The sequence below is a fragment of the Rhipicephalus sanguineus genome, chromosome 6 (assembly GCF_013339695.2).
Source record: "Rhipicephalus sanguineus isolate Rsan-2018 chromosome 6, BIME_Rsan_1.4, whole genome shotgun sequence".
Classification (NCBI taxonomy): Eukaryota; Metazoa; Arthropoda; class Arachnida; order Ixodida; family Ixodidae; genus Rhipicephalus; species Rhipicephalus sanguineus.
The window spans coordinates 8,804,824-8,827,436 of NC_051181.1; the positions used below are offsets into that span (position 1 = coordinate 8,804,824).

At 49.4% G+C, this 22,613-nt stretch overlaps 1 protein-coding gene across 7 annotated transcripts in view; it reads left to right on the forward strand.

Annotated features, from left to right (window-relative positions):
• Positions 1-22,613, forward strand: part of LOC119395590 (mitogen-activated protein kinase kinase kinase 7) — a 326,442-nt gene that overhangs the window by 61,024 nt on the left and 242,805 nt on the right. For all 7 annotated transcript variants that reach the window (XR_007416461.1, XM_049416687.1, XM_049416691.1 and 4 more), the window contains exons 5-7: positions 12,390-12,525; positions 20,175-20,299; positions 21,079-21,207. Coding sequence is in view for 6 of the 7 variants with exons in the window: in XM_049416687.1 (XP_049272644.1) it covers positions 12,390-12,525; positions 20,175-20,299; positions 21,079-21,207 (390 nt within the window). In the remaining variant the exon portion in view is untranslated. The remainder of the gene's footprint in view (positions 1-12,389; positions 12,526-20,174; positions 20,300-21,078; positions 21,208-22,613) is intronic.

Here is a 22,613-nt window from a genome sequence, read left to right on the forward strand (position 1 = left end):
TCTTAAGTGCTCCTGGAACGTTGCAGAAAAGACTGTCACGTCATCGAGGTACACCAGGCAGGTTTGCCACTTAAGTCCCGATAGTACAGTGTCCATTAGACGCTGAAACGTTGCTGGCGCCGAACACAAACCGAAGGGTAGCACCTGAAATTCATAAAGTCCGTCGGGCATGACAAAGGCGGTCTTTTCACAGTCCCTCTCATCCACTTCAATTTGCCAGTAGCCGCTTTTTAAGTCCATTGACGAAAAGTAACGGGCGTTTCATAGTCTATCCAGGGAATCATCAATACGCGGCAGAGGATAAACATCCTTCTTTGTGATCTGGTTGAGCTTCCTGTAGTCAACGCAGAAACGCAAGCTGCCATCCTTCTTTTTCACGAGTACTACAGGCGATGCCCAAGGACTGTTAGATGGCCGAATAACGCCATCTTCCAGCATCGTTTTCACCTGTTTTTGAATTGCCTCACGCTCCTTTGGGGCAACGCGATAAGGATTTTGCCGGATGGGTCGGGCATCGGAGTCTGTGATGATGCGGTGTTTCGTGAGCGGTGTTTGACCAACTCTGGAAGTGGATGAGAAGCAGCCGTGAAACTTGTGGATCAGCGCAAGAAGGCGGTCTCGCTCGATGGCCGATAATGTCGGACTAACGTCAACAGGTGTCGGTGTATTGATAGTAGACGGTGCCACCTTCTCCACCAGATGGCAATCTTTGATTTGCGCAAGTTCATCGAAATAGGCAATGGCAGTGCCACTAACGATGTGTCGGCGTTCCTTGCTGAAATTCATCAACAAGAGTTCAGCGCATCCATCGCTGATATTGCCACATGCGTTTCTTTATCACTTTTGCTGTATTCGGTTTTCGGCCACAAAGACTGTCAGCAACACTCAGCGCGAACCGTGCCTCGTTGTTCGAGAACCTTCGCGATCATTGTAGATCATTTTGTTAAGATTGCGCGCAAGACGCACACACTCGAGCTTATTCTAGAATGTGCACGACAGCCAGCGTTACCGCTGGAATATTCGTCGGCACACGTTTAAATGCCGACGCGCTTCACCGCTTGTCAGTTGATCGACGGACGACGCCCTGTTCGCCGCTATCATTGTACAGCGTGTATTGCTGTAGTTCTGTTCTCATTTTCTGGCCACAAGTTCGGCCAAATAAACTGTTCCATCCTGCAAACGCCGACTGCTGTCTACGTCGACGTCACGACCACGTGACATCTGGTGGAGGTGCTGCTTCTTCCATGATCCGGACGCCCCCGCGAAGTGCTGACCCAAGCCCAAGCCGTGAGGAGGACGACGGCAAAGAAAACCCGGATCGTCGAACAAGCCGCAGGCAGAAGGGACTGCAGCCAGAGTACGGGCTCCTTCCAGAAAGCGCCAGACAGCCCCAGGTCCCAACACCGACCGCAGCGACGATGACCGACCCCGTGCAGCCTGCGCCGATACTTCTCCGGCAGCCCAAGGAGCCGCCAACTTTCCGCGGGTCGTCATTCGAAGACCCGGAAACCTGGCTCGGGACCTTCGAAAGGGTCTCAGCGTTCAACAACTGGGACTCCGAGGACAAGCTGCGCCACGTTTACTTTTACCTTGAAGACTCAGCAAGGACCTGGTTCGAGAATCGGGAGTCCACTCTTCGAACTTGGGACGCCTTTCGCAGCGCTTTCCTGCAGACGTTTGCAAGCGTCGTCAGAAAAGAAAGGGCCGCAGCCTTGCTAGAGACGCGGGTACAACTTCCAAATGAAAGCGTTGCCATCTTTGGAGAGGAAATGGCCAGACTGTTCCGCCAAGCTGACCCTGCCACGCCTGAAGACAAGAAAGTCAGGTTGCTCATGCGAGGGGTAAAGCAAGAGCTCTTCACTGGGCTGATGCGAAATCCACCCTCGACAGTCCAAGAATTCATCTCAGAGGCGACGACGATTGAGAAGACGCTGGAAATGCGCAACCGCCAGTATAATCGCCGATCGATTCAAGACAGCCCAGCTGTTCATGCCGTCGGCTCCGATGACCTGCGTGAAACGATCCGAGCGATCGTGCAGGAAGAACTGCGCAAGCTGTTACCCTTACCACAGCCTGAAGCTGCCTCGATCGCCGACATCGTCCGAGAGGAAACCAGCAGTCTCTGGGCACCCCCGAGTCAGCGCAGCAGCAGCTGCAAGCAGTGAGCTATGCTGCTGCAGCCCGACGCAACGCCTCCCCTCCTCGCCCACGTCAAGACGCCGCGCCGCCCCAGCAGTCCCGCCTGCAGGCACCACCGCCGCCACCACCGATGTCATACCGCCCACCAGCCGGCCAGCGATACACGCCAAGGAAGACCGACGTTTGGCGCGCCCCTGACAACCGCCCGCTCTGCTACCACTGCAGGGAGGCCGGCCACACGTACCGCCGCTGCCAGTACCGACAGATGGGGCTTCGAGGATTCGCCGTCAACGCGCCGTGCCCATAGCCAGGCGAACGGCCTCGCGACATCGTCGACTACCTCACCGGAACACAGTGGCAAGAACGACGACCTTCCCGCTCGCCTTCGCCGGGCCGCTACATGTCACCGCACCGCCGGCAGTACACTGGCCCAAATCGGGGCCGGTCGCCTAGCCCGTATCCGGGAAACTAAGGGCAGCAACCGATGGAGGTGCGGTTGCTATACGACGAACTACCGAAGATCCTCCGCCGCCGCCGACAACGCCGCAACGAAATCTAAAGAACACGCCGCAAGCTGAACGGAGCCCTGACGTCGAAACTTCACGGCCTGAGGAAGACCTGACGACGCCACGTCGAAGCAGCGGAACGAACCGACGCAGCCGTGACCCGACGCCGCGACCCAACCGCAATGCAAGACGACGAACTAGCGACCTCGACGTTCTCATTGACGGCCACAACGTCACTGCTCTCGTCGACACTGGAGCCGACTATTGCGTCATCAGTGGGCCTTTCGCCACGAAGTTGAAGAAAGTTAAGACTGCTTGGGAAGGCCCCGAAATCCGTACCGCTGGAGGCCATCTAATAACGCCGTCTGGAGTCTGCACAGCAAGAGTAACAATCAATAATCGCACGTATCCTGCGAGTTTCGTAATCTTGCAACACTGCTCCAGGGACGTCATACTTGGCATGGATTTCTTAAACCATCATGGCGCCGTCATTGACTTAAGAACCAAGTCGATAACCCTATCGTCAGACAAAACGACACCGCCGGATACCATGCCCTGAACATGCTCGAGGATCAAGTTACCATCCCGCCTCGCTCCAGTGTCATTATTCCCGTCAGCACCGAAAAAGCTGAAGACATCGAAGGTGTCATCGAGAGCGATCAGCGTTTGCTACTAGACCATGACATTTGCGTTGCAAGGGGCATTGCTCGGTTGCACGAAGGAAAAGGAAGCGTGATCCTAACGAACTTCAGCCAAGAATACAGACACCTGAGCAGGGGCACGACGATTGCATACATTGAAGAAATCTTGGCCGTCAGCGATGCATTTGCCTTTTCGGATTACGACGAAGCTACGACGACTACCCCAACAGCTGAGCCACCCTTCGACGTAAACCCAAATCTTCCCGCTCGCCAACAGCAACAGCTTCGATGCCTTCTGCAGAAAAACAAGGAATGTTTCTCGTCGTCGTCGTGGGTCCGACAAACGCCCCTTGCTAAGCACTGCATTATAACAGAAGAAAACGCTCGACCACTCCGTCAGAGTCCCTACCGGGTTTCGACGCGGGAACGGGAGGCCGTGAAGAAACAGGTCGACGAAATGCTACGCGACGACATCATCCAGCCGTCGAAGAGTCCGTGGGCATCCCCCGTGGTGCTAGTGAAGAAGAAGGATGGGACTCTCCGTTTTTGCGTCGATTATCGTTGCCTGAACAAAGCCACGAAGAAGGACGTGTATCCCCTTCCCCGGATAGACGGCACCCTGGATCGATTACACAACGCAAAGTACTTTTCGTCGATGGACCTCAAGACCGGTTACTGGCAAATAGAAGTCGACGAGAGAGACCGAGAAAAGACTGCTTTTATAACGCCAGATGGCCTGTTTGAGTTCAAGGTCATGCCTTTTGATCTTTGCTCGGCACCTGCGACTTTTCAACGGGTTATGGATACAGTACTGGCCGGCTTGAAGTGGCAGACGTGCCTCGTGTACTTGGACGACGTCGTTGTGTTTTCCTCAAACTTCGACGAACACCTTCGGCGCCTTGAAGCTGTACTTCAAGCAATCAAGACCTCCGGACTCACTTTGAAGCCTGAAAAGTGCCGCTTCGCGTACGAGGAGCTCTTGTTCCTGGGTCATGTGATCAGCAAGGATGGTGTTCGCCCGGACCCGCGGAAAACAGCTGCCATCGCTGACTTTCCGACGCCCACCGACAAGAAGGCCGTACGCCGTTTTCTCGGCTTGTGCGCCTATTACAGACGTTTCGTCAAGGAATTTTCACGGATCGCCGAGCCACTGACACACCTCACGAAGGCCGACGTCGAATTCAGGTGGGAAACGTCGCAAGTTCAGGCATTTCAAGAATTGAAACGACGCCTGCAGACGCCTCCGATACTTGCGCATTTCGACGAGCACGCCGATACGGAAATCCACACCGACGCAAGCAGCGTAGGACTCGGCGCCGTCCTTGTGCAGAAGACCGACGGATTGGAAAGGGTCATCAGTTATGCTAGCCGGTCGCTATCAAAGACAGAAATCAACTATTCCACAATAGGAAAGGAGTGTCTGTCCATCATCTGGGCTACATCGAAGTTTCACCCCTACATCTACGGCCGGCCCTTCAAAGTTGTGAGCGACCACCACGCCTTGTGTTAGCTAGCCAACTTGAAGGACCCTTCAGGTCGCCTCGCACGGTGGAGCCTAAGACTTCAAGAATTCGACATTACCGTCGTTTACAAGTCCGGAAGAAAACACTCCGACGCCGACTGCTTGTCTCGTGCCCCCGTCGACGCACCGCCGCAGTACGACCACGATGAGGACCGCTTCTTGGGAACCATAAGTGCCGATGACTTCGCTGAACGACAGCAAGCCGACCCGGAACTCAGGGGCCTTGTGGAATACCTCAAGGGCAGGACCGCCGTTGTTCCAAAAGTATTCAGGCGGGGATTGGCGTCATTTCTCTTGAAAAACGACGTCCTCGTAAAGAGGAACTTCTCTCCGGCCCGGGCCGAATACCTCATCGTTGTACCTTCGGCACTGCGACCAAAGGTTCTGCAGGCCCTGCACGACGACCTGACGGCTGGCCACCTCGGCTTTTCCCGCACGCTCGTGAGGATACAGGAAAAATACTACTGGCCACGCCTTCCTGCCGACGTCGCCCACTACGTTAAGACTTGCCGAGATTGCCAGCGACGGAAGACACCGCCGACTAGGCCAGCGGGACTTCTGCAGCCAATCGAACCACCTCACCGGCCGTTCCAGCAAATCGGGATGGACCTACTGGGGCCGTTCCCGACGTCGACTTCCGGCAACAAGTGCATCGTCGTAGCAACTGACTACCTCACCCGTTACGCCGAGACAAAGGCCTTGCCCAAAGGCAGTGCCGCCGAGGTAGCCAAGTTCTTCGTGGAGCACATCGTCTTGCGTCACGGCGCCCCTGAGGTCCTCATAACAGACAGAGGTACCGCCTTCACTGCGGACCTAACTCAGGCGATCTTCAAATACAGCGAGACGAGCCACCGCCGCACCACCGCCTACCACCCACAGACCAATGGCCTCACCGAGCGTCTAAATAAGACCATCGCCGACATGCTGGCCATGTACGTCGACGTTGAGCACAAGACGTGGGACGCCGTGCTTCCGTACGTGACCTTCGCTTACAACACGGCCGTCCAAGAAACGACGCAGATGACGCCGTACAAGTTGGTCTACGGAAGAAGCCCGGCGACGACGCTTGACGCCATGCTACCCAACGTCACCGACGAAGAAAATCTCGACGCCGTCGCTTTACTTACAGCGCGCCGAAGAAGCACGACAGCTCGCCCGCCTACGGATCAAGAACCAGCAGACGACTGACAGCCGGCGCTACAACCTTCGACGACGCCACATGGAATACCAACCCGGTGACCGTGTATGTGTATGGACGCCAATACGCCGACGGGGACTCAGTGAGAAGCTTCTTCGACGATACTTCGGACCGTACAGGGTACTTCGACGCCTCGGCGCACTCGACTACGAGGTTGACCCTGATGGCATTACGAACTCTCAGCGGCGCCGTGCACGACCAGAAGTCGTCCATGTGGTGCGCCTCAAACCATATTACGCACGTTAGCGAATCTGAGGACTGTCATTTTGCTTTATTATTGTGCTTTCTTTCTTGTGCTTATTGTTTATTGTACTTTGTTGCTTTATTCTTGTTATTGTTGCATGCATTGGCCTGTTCTGTTTTAAGCATTGGGACGATGCTTTTTGAGAGGGGGGGCATTGCCACGTGCGTTTCTTTATCACTTTTGCTGTATTCGGTTTTCGGCCGCAAAGACTGTCAGCAACGCTCAGCGCGAACTGCGCCTCGTTGTTCGAGAACCTTCGCGATCATTGTAGATCGTTTTGTTAAGATTGCGCGCAAGACGTGCACACTCGAGCTTATTCTAGAATGTGCACGACAGCCAGCGATAACGCTGGAATATTCGACGGCACACGTTTAAATGCCGACGCGCTTCACCGCTTGTCAGTTGATCGACGGACGACGTCCTGTTCGCCGCTATCATTGTACAGCGTGTATTGCTGTACTACCTGTAGCTGTAGTTGCTGTAGTTCTAGTTCTCATTTTCTGGCCACAAGTTCGGCCAAATAAACAGTTTCATCCTGCAAACGCCGACTGCTGTCTACGTCGACGTCACGACCACGTGACAATATTGATGACTGCCCTGGCAATAGAAATGCCGCAAGTGAATGTTAGCTCACTGATGTGTTCAGCGACGCCAGTGCCGCTCTGCAGGCTGTCGCAGCGCACGGGTACAAGGGAGCAACTGCGTGGCAGGAGTATAACGTCTTCACCGGCGATACGCAAACGAGGTCGCTGGTTTTCCTCATCGTTAGCAGTGCCCGAGTGTGGAGCAAATGTTACGCTTTTGTCGCGGATGTTAATCACAGCCCCGTATTCGCGCAAGAAATACATTCCTAATATGAGCTCTTTACAGCATTCACGAAGAATCACAAGGGTGGCGACGAAGGTTGAACCCGCGATTATGAGTCGGGCCGTGCACTTTCCAACAGGTGTCATCAACTGACCTCCGGCAGTTCTGATATTGGGTCCATGCCATGGTGTCTTTACTTTCCTTAATCTGTCGGCTAATTGTAGGCTGATGATCGAAAAGTGGGAGCCAGTGTCAACAAGAGCCGTCACTTGATGGCCGTCAATGTGAATGACAAGGTCAGCGCTGACCACTTCGCTTACATCGGCAGGTGTCGTATTCGTCATATTCGTCGTATTCGTCGCAGTGGCCGTAGTCGTCGTTGTAATCGCAGTCTTCGGCGTTGGTGTCTTTGAGTTGGCGTTCGTCTCTGGGGGCTGTTTGGAATTTTGACGATTGGCAACCCCACCCCCGGAGGTCGCTGCGTCTAGTTTCCCCGTCGCGGGCTAGGGGACCTGCCTCTGGTGACGTCGGCAAAACTGCAACGATTCGGTGAACTATACTGTGCAGGAGATGGAGAATGTGATCGGGGTGTGGTGAGATTTTGCGGCGGAAGACTCAGAGGAGCGTCGTTGTGCGTGCGCCGACCGTCATGCTTAGCGTAATGGGGGTGGGGAGGAAATCTCGAGTATTGAACCTCGCGATAACGGCAAACTCGATAGACGTGCCCTGCTTTGCCACAATGAAAGCACACCGGTCGACGGTCCGCGGTAGGCCACAAATCGGTTTTCCGACGCTGGTAGTTCAGTGGGGATTCTCCATTGAACCACGTTGTGGCGTTCGGGTGTCGACCGTACGGCATTCTGCGTGTCGGCGAGATCGGCGAGGTTGGTGGCGATGAGATAGGCTGCGTTTGCAGTGTAGGAGGTGGCCTAGTCGGAGCCGGCGGCGTCGGAGGTGCGATGACTGGACATCGGGCAGCATCAGCGTAAGTAAGATGCCGTTGTACATCACCATAGCCTGGCGAAGAAAGAGCTTGACGGACCTCTTCCCGGACGACATCAGCGACAAGAGATAATGCCGGCGTCGGTTCTGTTGGTGGAATCAAACCGAGCTGCCGAAGCTCCTCTCGCAGAATCTCCCGGATGACTTCACGCAGAGGCTTGTCGTTACTCAAAGTCATGGCTGAGGTACTCGCTACCGAGTTGATCATCTGTTCATGCTGGCGGTATCGCTGCTGTAAGGCCCGTTCGATCGCTGTGCCCTCTTTAATGAATTCAGCGACTGTTGTCGGTGGATTTCTGACAAGCCCGGCAAACAACTGCTCTTTCACTCCGCGCATGAGATACCGCAACTTCCTTTCTTCTGGCATCTCAGGGTCTGCCCTACGGAAAAGACGGGCCATGTCTTCAGCGAACATAGCAACGCTCTCGTTCGGTTTCTGGATGCGAGATTCCAGGAGACGTTGCGCATTCTCCCTCCTGTCGACACTGGTAAAAGTGTCGAGCAGCTGGGTGCGGAAGTCGTCCCACGTAGCCAAACTCCTCTCCCGGTTTATGTACCACGTCTGAGCATTGTCCTTGAGGTAGAAATAGACGTTCGAAAGCTTGTCGTCTGAGGTGGTCCATTGATTGTATTTCGCACAGCGTTCGAACTGGTCCAGCCAATCGTGGGCGTCTTCATAGGCTTCACCATGAAAACACCCAGGAATCATAGGATTCTGCAGTGTCACGTGCGATGGAGCTGCAGTGGCCCTGGTGGTTGAAGGACGATTGCTGGAACCTTCTGGCAGGGGATTGAGCTCGGGCGCCAGGCCTAGCTGACGGCGACTGAAACGGTGGACCGGTGTTTCGACGCGTGGTGGCGATTCCGGGCTCGATCGTCGGCTCCGCGAAGGGGTGCCAAGCATGAAGCTTACCCCGCACCTCCACCAGTGTAACGACGCGGGATCGACGATCAAAAGGAGAACGACCAACAAATATGCTTTATCAGTAGCTGAAATGACAACAACGTCTTCTTCGTCCCTGCCCTGGGGCCAGTGTCCTCGCGCTGCTTCATTGTCGACGCTACTGGCACATACGTGCGGCAATATATATAGTACTGCTGTAAATATGGAATAAACAGTCGAAAGTGTGCGCGCCCCTTAACCCTTCCCTTGTGATTTTTTTGCGCGAAATAGCCACAACCGTGGCTTCTGAAAGAACATGAATTGACTAGCCCAACAACGTGTGCTTCAAGAATCTACCCGTGCTTGGAAAACCCTACACGCTTACCTCAAACACTGGCGCCATCGACCGTTTGGTAAACGGAGCAGTGGCTACGGGAACTGCTGGGTGCCCACGCTACGTACTTCCTCAGGTTACACAGAGCTGCATTTAACACAGGATTTAGAACTGTGCCAGTCATTACGCAAGAACAACATTTTTTGTTGATGGCCTTGCCCTGTATTTGGGTAGAAGGCCAGAACCCTCTACTGAACCAATCTGAACAGTCTCTTGAACTCATGGTCATGGTACCCAGGAGCACAATTGGTATCCATGCACCAACACGCACGCAGCCAAAATATATGTGTCGTCAAACTCCTCCTCAGAGTCACTGTCAGGGTCACCGTTGGTGGAATCTTTATTGCGGTCAGAGTATAGGCGATGCGCAAAGCGCCAACGACGCCATCTGCTGCCACGGCTCGGAAGCGTTGATGGGTCTTGGCGGGCAGTGTTCCTGCGAGCGTGTACGCGAGTGCACGGATGGATGTGTTTTCATCGTAATTTAACGACTCTGTCGGGCTTCAGCGATGTCGAAAAATAACTGCTGCGTTGTCGGCTGCTCAAACACACGCAAAAAATTGCCAGGAACGCACTTCTACAGGTTTCCGGTGCTATATCATGAGCGAGAGCGACGGCGGCGGTGGATTGCAGCCGTACGTCGCAGAAGGTAAGCAATCGCGCTTTGTTTACGGCAGTGTTAGAACGATTACCGTGTTTTTATTGTTTTTATTTCTCCTTTTATGTCGCTACGTCTTCAGCGAACGCTACTACGTTTACACTTGGTCGCCTCGCCTGCATTGTAGACGCTACAATGCACCTGAGGTTGTTATTACTGATAAGACGCGATGCCTAGGCTCTCTTGAAAAACGAGCGGCGCGAAGCGCAATGCCAGAGAATGTGGAGCAGGTGACGGCTCCTTTACAAAAGTGCCGTGAAATCACATGTGTTCTGCACAAAATCGGCTGCATTCTACCTGTTGATGGCACTTGAATGCGATCATCGGTGCAGAATGTTCGCTGTGCGCTTCTGCACCAATGATGACAAGCTTATCATTTATTTTTTCACAAGTTTATCGTGCTGGTTTCAAAGTTTTACCAACGCTGACCCTTCGCGTGGCCGCACCTGTGAAATCTATACGCCGGTGTGACAGCGCTCCCTCAAAATCTACTATATAAACACATGGCACGTAAACGAAGCTACTGTGTCGAGAAAAAACGTTGGTTCACGCGTCAATGCATGCAGGCATTAGTGATCGGGACGTTACAAAGAAAGCGGTGTACTTACGATGAGCTCCACTTCGTAGGGAAGCTTGTTGACGCTTGTCTGTGGCAAACACTTGGCGCATATGGTGACATTGTCGTCCCACACAGCTGTGACATCGGACACATGTCCACTATTATAAAGTGCGGCTCCTTTGTGCACACTATCGCCGCAAAAGTAATTATCTGGGACGCGCACAAGCGGCAAATCGCACGCGCGCATATGAGGCGTCTGCTACGCGACCCGCCAGCGGTTCCAACGGCCGCCGCTACGCGGCTTTCAGTGGCGCCCCTATAGGCGCTGCGCATCGCGGATAGCAATTTCATGGCAGTTACAATGAGTGCCATCACAGCCATGTCTTGGAAGGTGACACCTATGATACGCACTATGCACGTACAGCGCATGTAGGCTGGGCAATGGGCAGGAATTGGCTGTTCGACCTACATGGCATGCATCTGTGTCCTTGTTTTCAATGTAGCTCTTGCATGCTAGTGTCACAGCTGCACCTGCACTTGCATGCTCACAGCCACTACCGTGGCACTTTTTAGGACTAGTGAGGCCAGTGCAAGCCAAACCACAGAGAGAGGCTATGTTCGTGGCTCGGCCAGCTTTGACCATCACGAGCCGCTCATGGCCGCACTCTATTTAGTCTCCTAAAGATGCACACGCACATATTTCTGTGACAAGACATCATCAAGCGGCCACTGACCTCTTCTTACAAGGGTGCCTTTCACGGGATTTTGCATTTTGAGAAAACCCTAAATGTTGTGGGCAAACATGACACCTTGTCTTGTGACCACATGAAACCAGCTTCCCTTGAACTCTGGCACTCTGAGGGTGAGCCGTCGGTCGCTCCTTTCTTTCTAAGAATCAAGGCCTCTGGAAGGAAAAGGAGTGATAGGCAACCACTAGGACCACACCATTCTTTGAGCAATCGATGGGGAAATGCTCTCTGAAGACCAGTTCTCCAATGTTGGCATTGCTCCTCATTTCCTGCTGCATCCCATTGGCAATGACCCCAACACCAAGATGCTGCCACACAAGGAACTTGTTTTTACTGAGCGACAGTTTGCATGCTACTTAGGAGCTGTCGGAATGTGCATTTCTCGCCTCCACTAAATCAAGCTTCTGACAAAGCCATTACTGCAGTCACCATTGGACTCCGTTTCAGAATCTGAATAACGAAAATTTGGTCAGATATAAATTTATTGAGTTTTGGCGGGGACCTTTCGATCCAGATAGAATTTATTGAAAAATTGAATAAAGCGCAGTCCTATTAATGGAAGTCTACTGTACTACTGCAACTAGTGTGTAACTTACGGGGCTGAGTCTACCGCATTTCTTTTAGACACCCAGTGGCAATGTTGGTCCCATGCTCATGGCAGCCCGGTCCAATCAATTTATTGGCTCTATGGTGATTGATTGAGGTTAGTGAACTAGTTTGCACAGTTTCACTTGCTAATTTGGTGAAAAGGTGTGCCTCTTCACTCCTTCAAAGTCCTTTTTTAGGGCAGTGAGAGTGCTTGAAAAAGCTCTAGCACTGCCAGCACACTTAATTGGGATAGTTGATTCTGCGTGTCGACGATGTGGGTGCGCTTTGAAGAGTGTGTCCTGCGCAATGTGTCCTGTCTCTTCCCCGTCCTCGTCTTCAAAGCGCACCCACATCGTCAGCTCTAGCACTGCTCTGTGTGGCTACAGCAGCACGACGGGCACATACGGATGCAACACGGCCCCAAATCGCCTTTTATCGGCCATGCTGTAGCCACAATGGACCAGCTCGCCCCTCTTACTCGGCCCTCTGTGTGGTGCAGTGCTGCACACGATGAAGCAGCTGCAGTACACGCTGGCGCACGCCCTCAGCTGGATGCTGCAATGTGCTCGTGGAGTGGCCTACCTGCATGGCATGAAGCCCAAGGCCCTGGTGCACCGAGACCTCAAGCCACCCAAGTACGTTGTTCCGTCACACTCATGTCCACAAACTGCATTTGTCAGTTAACCTTTATTTTTTTTTGTTCCCTCCTTATTTACTTAACAATTGGCTCTAAGCTTGTCTTATTTTTTGTTCAATGGCCTACGGTATTTTGCTTTGGTTTACTAACTATGGGGGCACAAACCTTGCCTTGCTGCAAAGACTGTTCTCGGTGTCCACGTTTGAGGTAGTGAAAGTACAGCCGAACCCCTCTCTGAGAGACTCCGATGTAAGGGACACCAGTGTGCCTACATCCAAGTAGGGGTTCACCAGAAGATGAGAACGTGGCACCCTGCTTATAAGGGACAAGAAATGCTCCCCAGTCTCTTATAAAGGGGTTCAACTGCAGTGAAAGAAGTGTATCAGTGCAGTAGACTCTTGATAATTAAAACTTGGGGGGACCTCAGAATTTTGTTCGAGAACAGTCGGGTGCAAGCACAAGTGCGACTTGGGGCAACTTTTCAGCAGAATAAGACGCGTCAGATTATAAGGTACATTCTCGCCTTGTTTCCTTTTTCTGCATATCATGGTTTGACAAATTCTTGGTTCGAAACTGAGCGCGGGACCGTGATCGCGTTAGTGCCATGCATGCGAGGGCAGATGAGAATGACTGGCCTTTTTCCTTAAGGAGCTGCTCTGATTTGTTCGAAAAAAGTTACGGGAAATCTCGGGGTAAACTAGGATTCACGGCTGCCTCAGTGCGCCGCAGTGTTCCCTCTAGAACTACAGTAGCAGTCGGCATCCAGGCGCATTCGCCAGTGTAGTCGCCAGGGGAGATGCAAGATTGGTGTGCTATGTCTATCGTAGCAGCCGAATCGCGGAGTGCCCGGCATTTTTTCCCTTTACCAAAATGTGCCGCATGTAAGGCTCAAGTAGTTTCAAATTCTCGTCTGACTCGCGAATGCTTGTGAAAGCAGATTACTGCTTACAGCTTCATGATATGTGGCCCTCCTTTTTACAGTTGTCGCACACGATTGGCCGTCTGGACTCAAAAGCTCACGCTGTGTCGGCGTGTTCCTTAGCACTTGCTGTCGACTCGGGTGCCTCTCCTGGCTTTCTCTTTTCCCTCTCATTGTTAGTTGCTGCCTGACTGAGTTCGCCACGCGGCAGAGCCATCTTTTGTGCTGCGTTTCAAGCAGAAAATTGCTTTGAGGGGTCCCCTTTTTCTTTTCTGTCCTCACGACCCAACTGGAAATTCCTTCGCGTGTAATACTCATCGGCTAGTTCAGCAGCTTTGTTAATGTCTGTTCCTTTCAACCTGTCCTGAAGCCAGAGTCTGACATCTTCAGGCAGCACCCGATAAAATTGCTCGAGTGCTATGCAGTCAAGCACCTTGTCGTGGTTACCGTAAGCCTCGGCACTTCTCAGCCATTCTTTCAAATTACATTTAAGCTGGTACACAAACTCTGCATGATTCACTGCCCTTTTTTGCGTGTCGAAACCGCTGCCAAAATGCCTCGGTAGACAAGTGGTACTTACGAAGGAGGGCAGCTTTGACCTTAGCGTAGTCCTCGTGCAACCGCACGATTACTTCCGCAGCCTCACCTGCAACGACTAACGCAAGTTTCCAGGACCAGACGCTTTCGTCCAGGCCCACGTGCGCTCAAAATTCACGAAAAAGCGCGATGTCGCCACCTGCCTTAAACGACAGAATCAAATCTTGGATTCTCTGTTTGGGCGTCTCATCTTCAACTGATACTGGATTAGAGCGCACCGAGGATATGCCACTTTGCTCAATTTCTAGCTCCTTCATTCTAAGAGCATGTTCTCGCTTTTCGCGATGCATCTCATCCTCCCGCTGTTCGTGTTTTTGACGCTCCTCAGCCTCTTCCTGTGTCTCCATAGCCTCATCCACATCCTCTTCAGTGATTCCTTCTGCCCTCATGGCATCAAGAATCGTTACTTTACGGCTCGCCTTAGCAACGGAAACACCCAGCTCCTTACAAACATCGAGAAGGTCCCGCTTTCTGAGTTTTTTCATTGTATCTCACGGCTCGTGCACGCTCTTTCTAAAATAGCTTTGCTTCAAGAGCCAGAATCTATGACGTGAAGCAAGTAAAAAACACAGAAAAGCAGCACTTGCCAGCAAAATATTGTAAGAAACAAACTTAGCTGCTCTGTGCTAACAAGGTCTGACGACTGAAAGACAACCATCAGGCACTCACCCAACCAAAGTGGCCGACGTCGGTGGAACTCGTTGCTGTCATCGAGCGGTGTCGCGGTCATCCTCGAGCCTGCAGGGATCCCATCTGGCTTGCCAACAGTAGGGTAGCGTATCCCACCGCTGCCACCACTGCTACAAATGGGGGTTGCGTGTCGTAAGCCCGGAGGCTGGCGTGCCGATGTAGCCGAAGATCAGGCTTTTGCTTACAAGCAAAGCAAGGAGGCAAACGTGTAGAAAATAGTAACAACATTTATCGCAGGTGTACCAGGTTATAGCAGTACAGAGCCTGCAGGCAGGCCAAGTCGGCTGGGGTGACTCCCCTAACAATGGACTGGCACGGTCTTAAATGAGTTATCAGTCCATTGTGACGTGTCCTCTCCAGGCAGGTGCTGACCGAGGGGCAGCTGCTGACTCCTCTCCACATTGACTGATCGCAGGTGCTCTGGCACAACAGCGGTAACTATGGTAGAGACACTAGGAATAATAGAGGAGAAATATTAGTGAAAGTCAGGGATCAATTTTGAGGGAGAAAACAAAAAAGAGAAGAAGCAATCGGTTACTGTGGTAGAGACACAAGGAATAATAGAGAAGAAATATTTGTAGAATTCACGAAATGAAATCGTCTTCGCATAATGAACACCTTTTTTAAAAACATATTGCCGCATGCGTTTCTTATTATCACTTTTGCTGTATTCGGTCTTCGCCCAGAAAGACTGTCAGCAACGCTCAGCGCAAACCGCGCCTCATTGTTCGAGTAGCTTCGCGCACGCCTGGGATGCGCGCGCTGACGCGCTCCCCCTGCGCGTTTGGGAGCGTACGTGTGGTTCGGGCTTTAGGACCTAATAAAAAAATGACAGGAGATAAAGGTAACTGCCTGAAGAGACAAAATAGAATGTGCTGAGATATGAAAAGTGATAAATGCAAGGAAACTCAGTGACATACAAACCTCTGACGTCAAAGAGATACGAGGAGCAGCATCAAGGCAGCTCAAAGGAAACTCCATATGGGAAAGACCATAATCCATGCCGTCAGTGGTATTCAGGGCACTACTGTTAACAATTTTGCTGGCATAGTAAAGGCGAAACGTCTACTTTGAACTGTGTAGATCAAATATAAATCTTCCTACTTTGAGTGAAAGCAAAATCGAACAAGACACCCTAGTCCGAAGTGTAGCTATGTAACGATGAGGCTACAATGGTCCTAGAAGGCATATCCCACAGAAGAAGGCATAACAACTGATTTCAACAATGAGGGAGAAGATTTTATTTATATTCAGCTAGCTTGCGACACTCTACACATTATGCCTTAAAAATTTGAATGTACCACTGTTGTTAATGCAAAAAAAAAAAGATGTGAAAGACTTAAAGTGCACACTGATCAGCCTACTATATATTCACGACGATAATTTTGCATGTAGTAAGAAGCACTCTTGAGTTTAATCACACTAGAGAGCAAGCCCCATGGCATTGCGATGACCATTGCGAGCTAGGTAGGGAACGCAAGTCTGATGTGAATGCAAGCCATTTTAGTGTAGTAAGGCCTTACATGTTTGATGTCGCGGAGGAAAGAATACACGAGGGGATACGTTGCGCAGCCTCCCTTAGCTAGCAAATGCTCCACGAGGCCTCATTGTTGGCCCTACACATTGTCCCCAAGATGCAGCGTGTTTGCCTAGCACATATGTGCGTCTGAATGTGCTGCCATATATATCTTTGTACCTTTGCCTGCATTGAACATGCGCTTTCATGTGTCACATTCTGGGCCTGTTTTTTGCCTTCAGTCATGTTGCGCGACATTCTCTCCTTATTTTTCTTTCCTCCATGTTTCACATGCAAGTAACGGCACTGTAGTGGTCGAGGCAACTGAGCAGCACCGCTACTAGGCTTTTGGAAGTATACTTTTTTTTTTCAAATGAACTCTTTATTTTGCATAGTGTAATTACATCATTAAGGATATACAGAAGAGGCTAGCAAATGCTATGTTGGTCTGGTCGGTTCATACTAAGTATTGACCATAAAACTATGGTCACATTGCTCCACTTTGCTTCTCTTTTTACAGCGAAAGCTGTTATGAGATCACAACAAGGGCCGTTTTTGGCGCCGTAGTTGTCCGCCGCCGCCGGTGTGTGTAACCACTATCGCTCGAAATAAGAAAAAAAAAAACGAAATAAGAAAAAAAATTCCAGGATGGAATGAGGTTCGAACCTGGGCCCTCTGCGTGGGAGCCCAGTGTCCTACCTCAGAGCCATGCCGGTGCTTGAAACTGTCTTGCAAAAAGACCCTATACAGGCTTCATGTCGAGAAGGAACCACATTAACATATGTAATGTGCCGTGGTGGAAGAGTAAAATAACAACCGAGCGTCACACAATGCGAATTCTGTAACCAGGCGTCACACAATACGAATTGCGCAACGAGTGGTTTGTTGAATGCTTCCAACCCTTTACAAAGGGCTCTTCCATAATTCTTCATCGTCATTAGCCACAGCATCAAAAAGTGCACATAATGCCTTAAGGGTGTTTAGCAGGTACCACGGTTCTCCAAAGAATAACGCAAAATTGCATAGTGGCTGCTTCCGTATTTCACAAAAATTATGATGATTTATAGCATAGTGGGTTCCTCGCAAGTGTACTTCTATTTGTTGCCAAGGAAGCCCATAAGGCTCCCATGATCCATTTCCTCAGGGTCTCAATAAAGTTAATTCCCTCTGTCTATCTCTTTCTCACGTTAGCGTATGTTATAGAGTGTGGTGGGAGAGTGAAATAACGACAGTGCGTCACACAATGCGAATTACATAACTGGTGGGTCCTTTAAAGCTTCCAACCCATTACAAAAGGCTCAGTCATATTTCTTCGTCGTCAGCCGTCACATCAAGAAACTGCACATTTGGTACCTCGCTTATCCGCAGAACGACGAGTAATGTCATGGTGGGTGCCTCCCAACTTCACAAAAATTATTTGTGGCGTAGTGGGTACGTTGCTAGTGTACTTGTATTAGTAGCCACAAGATAGTTTATAACGGGCTCTAGAAATGCTGCTCTTCGAGCTTTCGCTGTGACTGTGCTGCGCTTTCCGCGCAGGCCTAGCATTTTTTTCGTCATGGCAAGTGACCATAGTTTTATAGTCAACACAAATATTTGGCTTTGTTTCACATGCACTGGGGATGCTTTTGAAATCATGAAATCAGCCACTGGCCATGGCGCATACCTCCAACTACGCGGTTTGTCAAGAGAAGAGCAAGTGATTTCTGGTGGTCTGTGAAACAAAATGGCAAATTCCATTCAGTGTGCAGTGCTATATTTGGCTCACATGTTCATAGGAGCCTTGAATACTGATAGCCATTGTTTTCTGGATATGTGAAAAACGTGTCCCCCTTTTAATGTGCCCATTTGAAATCGAGATTCTTCGCTAGACCTATCAGGGGCTGTTGGAAAACAGGAAACTATCAGCCCTCCTCCAATGTTAGAAGTCCCCCTAAAAAGGTATGCTACCTTTTTTAGAGGGACCGCAAAGTGACAGAAAAAGTATTTGCCATAGTTACATTGCTTAATCACAAATAAAGGAAAGAAGATGACTTTTAAGGGCTCGTTTTTCTTTTGTTAGACACAATATTAATGAGAACTAACAGGCAATAATGCGAAGGAAAGTATAGGGGGGTGTTATTTGTAGCAATTAGGATATAAATGTGAAGAAGGTAAAGTGGACGAAAAGATAACTTGCCGCCGGTAGGGGCCGAACCTGTGACCTTTGAATAACGCGTCCGATGCTCTACCACTGAGCTTTATGGGGTATATATGAGCATTTAAACATAGGAGTGTTAGTCAGCGCCGATCGCAGCCATGGCGGCGGTGTGGAACACTCTTTTTCTGCCTGTTGGTGTCACGTAGCACGTGATCTTTTTACGAGCCGGCAACAGGCAGATCACGTCGCGTAGCACGTGATCTTTTCTACATGACGCCAACAGGCAGAAAAAGAGTGTTCCATACCGCTGCCTTTTTCTGCGATCGGCGCTGACTAACACTCCTAGGGTTTAAATGCACATATATACCCTGTAAAGTGGACGAGAGGATGACCGCCGCCGTAGCTCAGTGGTAGAGCATCGGACGCGTTATTCGAAGGTCACAGGTTCGGTCCCTGCCAGCGGCAAGTTATCTTTTCGCCCACTTTACTTTCTTCACATTTATATCCTAATTTCTACGAATAACACCCCCTATACTTTCCTTGGCATTATTGTCTGTCAGTTCCATTAATATTAATGACAAATAATAATAAGAAAAAAAAACAAGAAACTGATTTCTTTAATGAAATATATGTTCATGAGGGTAAATGTGTTTCACAATCTTCAAAAAACTTGCGGGCAAAAAAAAGAAGATGTGCAAGGATGGGACTAAAGACACAAAAACCACAGGACGGGCACTCGTCCTGTGGATTTTGTGTCTTTAGTCCCATCCTTCGTGCTGTTATATCTTGCAAATGTCGCACCAACTTGCCCAAAGTCTTTTGGGAGCATCATTCGTAATAGTGTCATCGTTTGTGTACCAGCGCTCGCCGGCGATCAGCACACATCTGTGGGCAAAATGAGATAGCATCAAGCACTCGTCTTTTTAGAGGTTGTAAAACCGATACTATCAGTTTTTGCAAGTGTCACAAGTGGAAACCAAACCGCAAGACAACATCAGGCTTACAGCTTCTCGTCCATGCATGCACAGATGCGATAGCCAATGCACCCTCCTAAGCAAGCCTTGGGATGGAAACTGACAGTGAACAGTGCATGTATGGTATAGAATTAGTACTTTGTTACATAAGTTAATTTGTTGCAATAAGAACTGTTTGAATTGTGCACTTTTCAAATTGAATATGGACATTAGAGAACTGACCTCAGAGTAGCATTTATTTTTCTCATTTCTAAACAATAGATTGTGTCTGAAACATAGAAAGGCTTGTGCACCTAGTGTCATTTACAATTCAACTGCCACTCAATTGGGGAAGCTGGTAATAATTATGTTTGTTTTCTATCAGAACATTGGAACTGGAAACAACTAACAGGTGATGATGTCTGTTGCATCATGGCAGTTATGGTAGTGAAACAAGGAAATACAGTCACCAGATACTGTTGAAGCAAATTGTGATAACTAAGGAATTGATTTAATGTAATGCAGTTATGCTGAGATGGACCACGCAATCAGTAAATTTGCCCAAATTGAGAAAATAACTGTTCATTAGCTGCCTGAAGTGAGCCATCTTTTCTGAATATCTGGAAGGTGATTTGTGTATCCCCATGCAGCAAACTGGGGCTTCTTTACAGTATAGTCGTACTGAATTAAGTGGCTTTTTCCTTCTGGGGATTATAATTGAGGAGAAATAAATATTTGACAGCTTATAGTAGTGAAATTAAATGTGATTTGTAGAGTAAAAATACTGACAGATTTGAGTTTGAGCCGCTTATCCGGGTTGATGATGTTGCAGCCTACTGCTTGTCAACGGGGGCACAGTGCTCAAGATCTGCGACTTTGGCACAGCTTGTGATGTGCAGACCCAGATGACCAACAACAAGGGCAGTGCTGCATGGATGGCGCCCGAGGTGTTTGAGAGTGAGTGGTGGTTGTCTCTTTTCACTTCAGACCACACCGAGCAGCTGCAACATGCCCTTGCAGTGTGCAAAGCGTGTATTGAAAACACCTCCACATTCGGTATATCAAATGCCTCTTCTGGCGAACACTGCCATTTGGAAATATTGTTTCTCAGGAAACTCTGCTGTTTCCATAGATGCTGTGAAAGAAGGCATTGAAAGCAGTGCAACCAAGGACTGAATATAGTAAACTTTGCTGCATCGTAGCCGCATATTGAGATATTAAGAGGTGCTAAGCTGTGCAGTGAAGCATACTTCCTCCAGCCATTTGTTATCAGAAAAAAGAATGCTTCAAGACTGCACAGTCCCCCGTATCGATATATATGACCCTGCGGAATCTGTATTGTGATAACACTGCAATAAGAGCTAATTTAGAAATATTGTAAGCACACGTGTGGAGGAGTACATTTTTAGTGTATTTTCTTTGGTGCTGCAAAGATCCAGAAGTGTACGTGGGACCCCCAGGGAATACCAGATGGTTCTGTTAATCACTGTTATGTCGTGCAGTCTTATTTTGCTTGTAGTGTTGCATTTCACTATTGCAATAAATAAACCACGGAACACGTTGCCAAGTTTTGTAGTGAATATGGGCCTGTAAATTTGAGCATTATTTTGATCTGAATTTGAAAGATTATGCAGCCTCTTGATGGCTGTTTGTACCTTAGTGTCGTATACTTGTTTTACCCTCTGCATTAGAGGCCTTGTTAGAACCATGAGGAGATGCGGTCACCTCGTGTGCAGGTTCGACGTACACGGAGAAGTGTGACATCTTCAGCTGGGGAATCATCCTGTGGGAAGTGCTGACAAGACGCAAGCCCTTTGAGGACTGCGGCCCACCAGCCTTCTGCATCATGTGGGCCGTCCACCAGGGTACGTACATTTACTTTCAATGCACGGCACAAACTTGATTAGCTAACATTCGGCTTAGCTTTTCTCAAAACACTCCATTTGTGGTGTCAATCTTGTATTGTCTTGTTTTACTTATTCTCTTGGCAGCCTTGATCAATTATTTTGCATGTCTTGTGCAATGGTACTATCTTCACTGTGCTGCAGGCGAGCTGAACCAAGGAAAACATTGTTATCTTGCCAACATCTCTGATATCACACAATCTGTTTGGTTGCAGTCCAAAGTGTCCGGTATTATTAAGTAAGAAACGGTCATTAAACAAGGGAGGCCTGTTATTTCAGAAAAAGAAAAGAACAGGATCAAGTGTCAGTGATTCCACTCCTGCACCAACTGCACCAAAGTGCGCCAAATTGGATTTACTGCTCCATCCTGATGTAAAGTGACGCAAGTTGCACCAAACTGTGCCAGAGTCTAGTGTTTGAGGCTGTCTATCACCGACAGTCACACCGCAGGTGCGTTGAAACATGTGCAGTTTGATCTTGGGGCCTTAAAGTCACAACCAAGGACCAATAACGATTCCTTAGAATCAAGGCTCAGCAAAGATACTTTAAAATTGTATCGCGATACGATACAAGATACTCACGCAAGAAGTACTTGAGATACAGATACATACAAGATACCACAACGCCGATTGTATCCAATACAATACATTCCAATTGTATCTTAAAATACTTCGATACATTCGGAAATTTGTTATTATGTATCTGTATATGCGGTAACGTAGCACTAAACGCCGACGCTCAAAAAATATTCACTTGAAAGTTTATTAACTGCGACCAATTTTGTTTCATTTGAATAAAATGTCTGTTAGTTTTGGGACGTTAAACCCCAGATATTATTATTATTATTATTGAATGTCTGTTAGTATCTCCGAAGTTTTGTATTTGTTGCTGAAGATACATCACTTTTGTTCCGAAACAACTTCTTGGGGTTGCTTTAGCTGCTTACCATGACAGCTCTTTTTACAGTTCACTGATAACGGTCTTTGCTTGCCGCTTTTGTAATTGGGTGGAATCGATTGCGGACCAGCTAGCGGGCTGCCATCTTCAATAAGAAGCCTCCGCACAATCGTGCACATACCGCTGTCAAGTTCTAGCTTGTCCGTAAACGTATCACTGTTTTCGCAATACCCGATAACCGGACAGGTGTACATCAGCGAGAATGCTGGTAGTGACATTCTTTGCGATGTATCTTGTTTACGTAGAGGACATAAAACTGCAATTACATTTATATTCTACTTATCGGCTGGCGTAAAGCGACGTAGTCAGTAATGCGCGATCTTCTAACAATTTTTCTTTTATGAGAGAACATCTGCAGCCCAGAAAATGTGTCATACGTGTTCTATAGTTGCACGAAGCGCCACAGGACA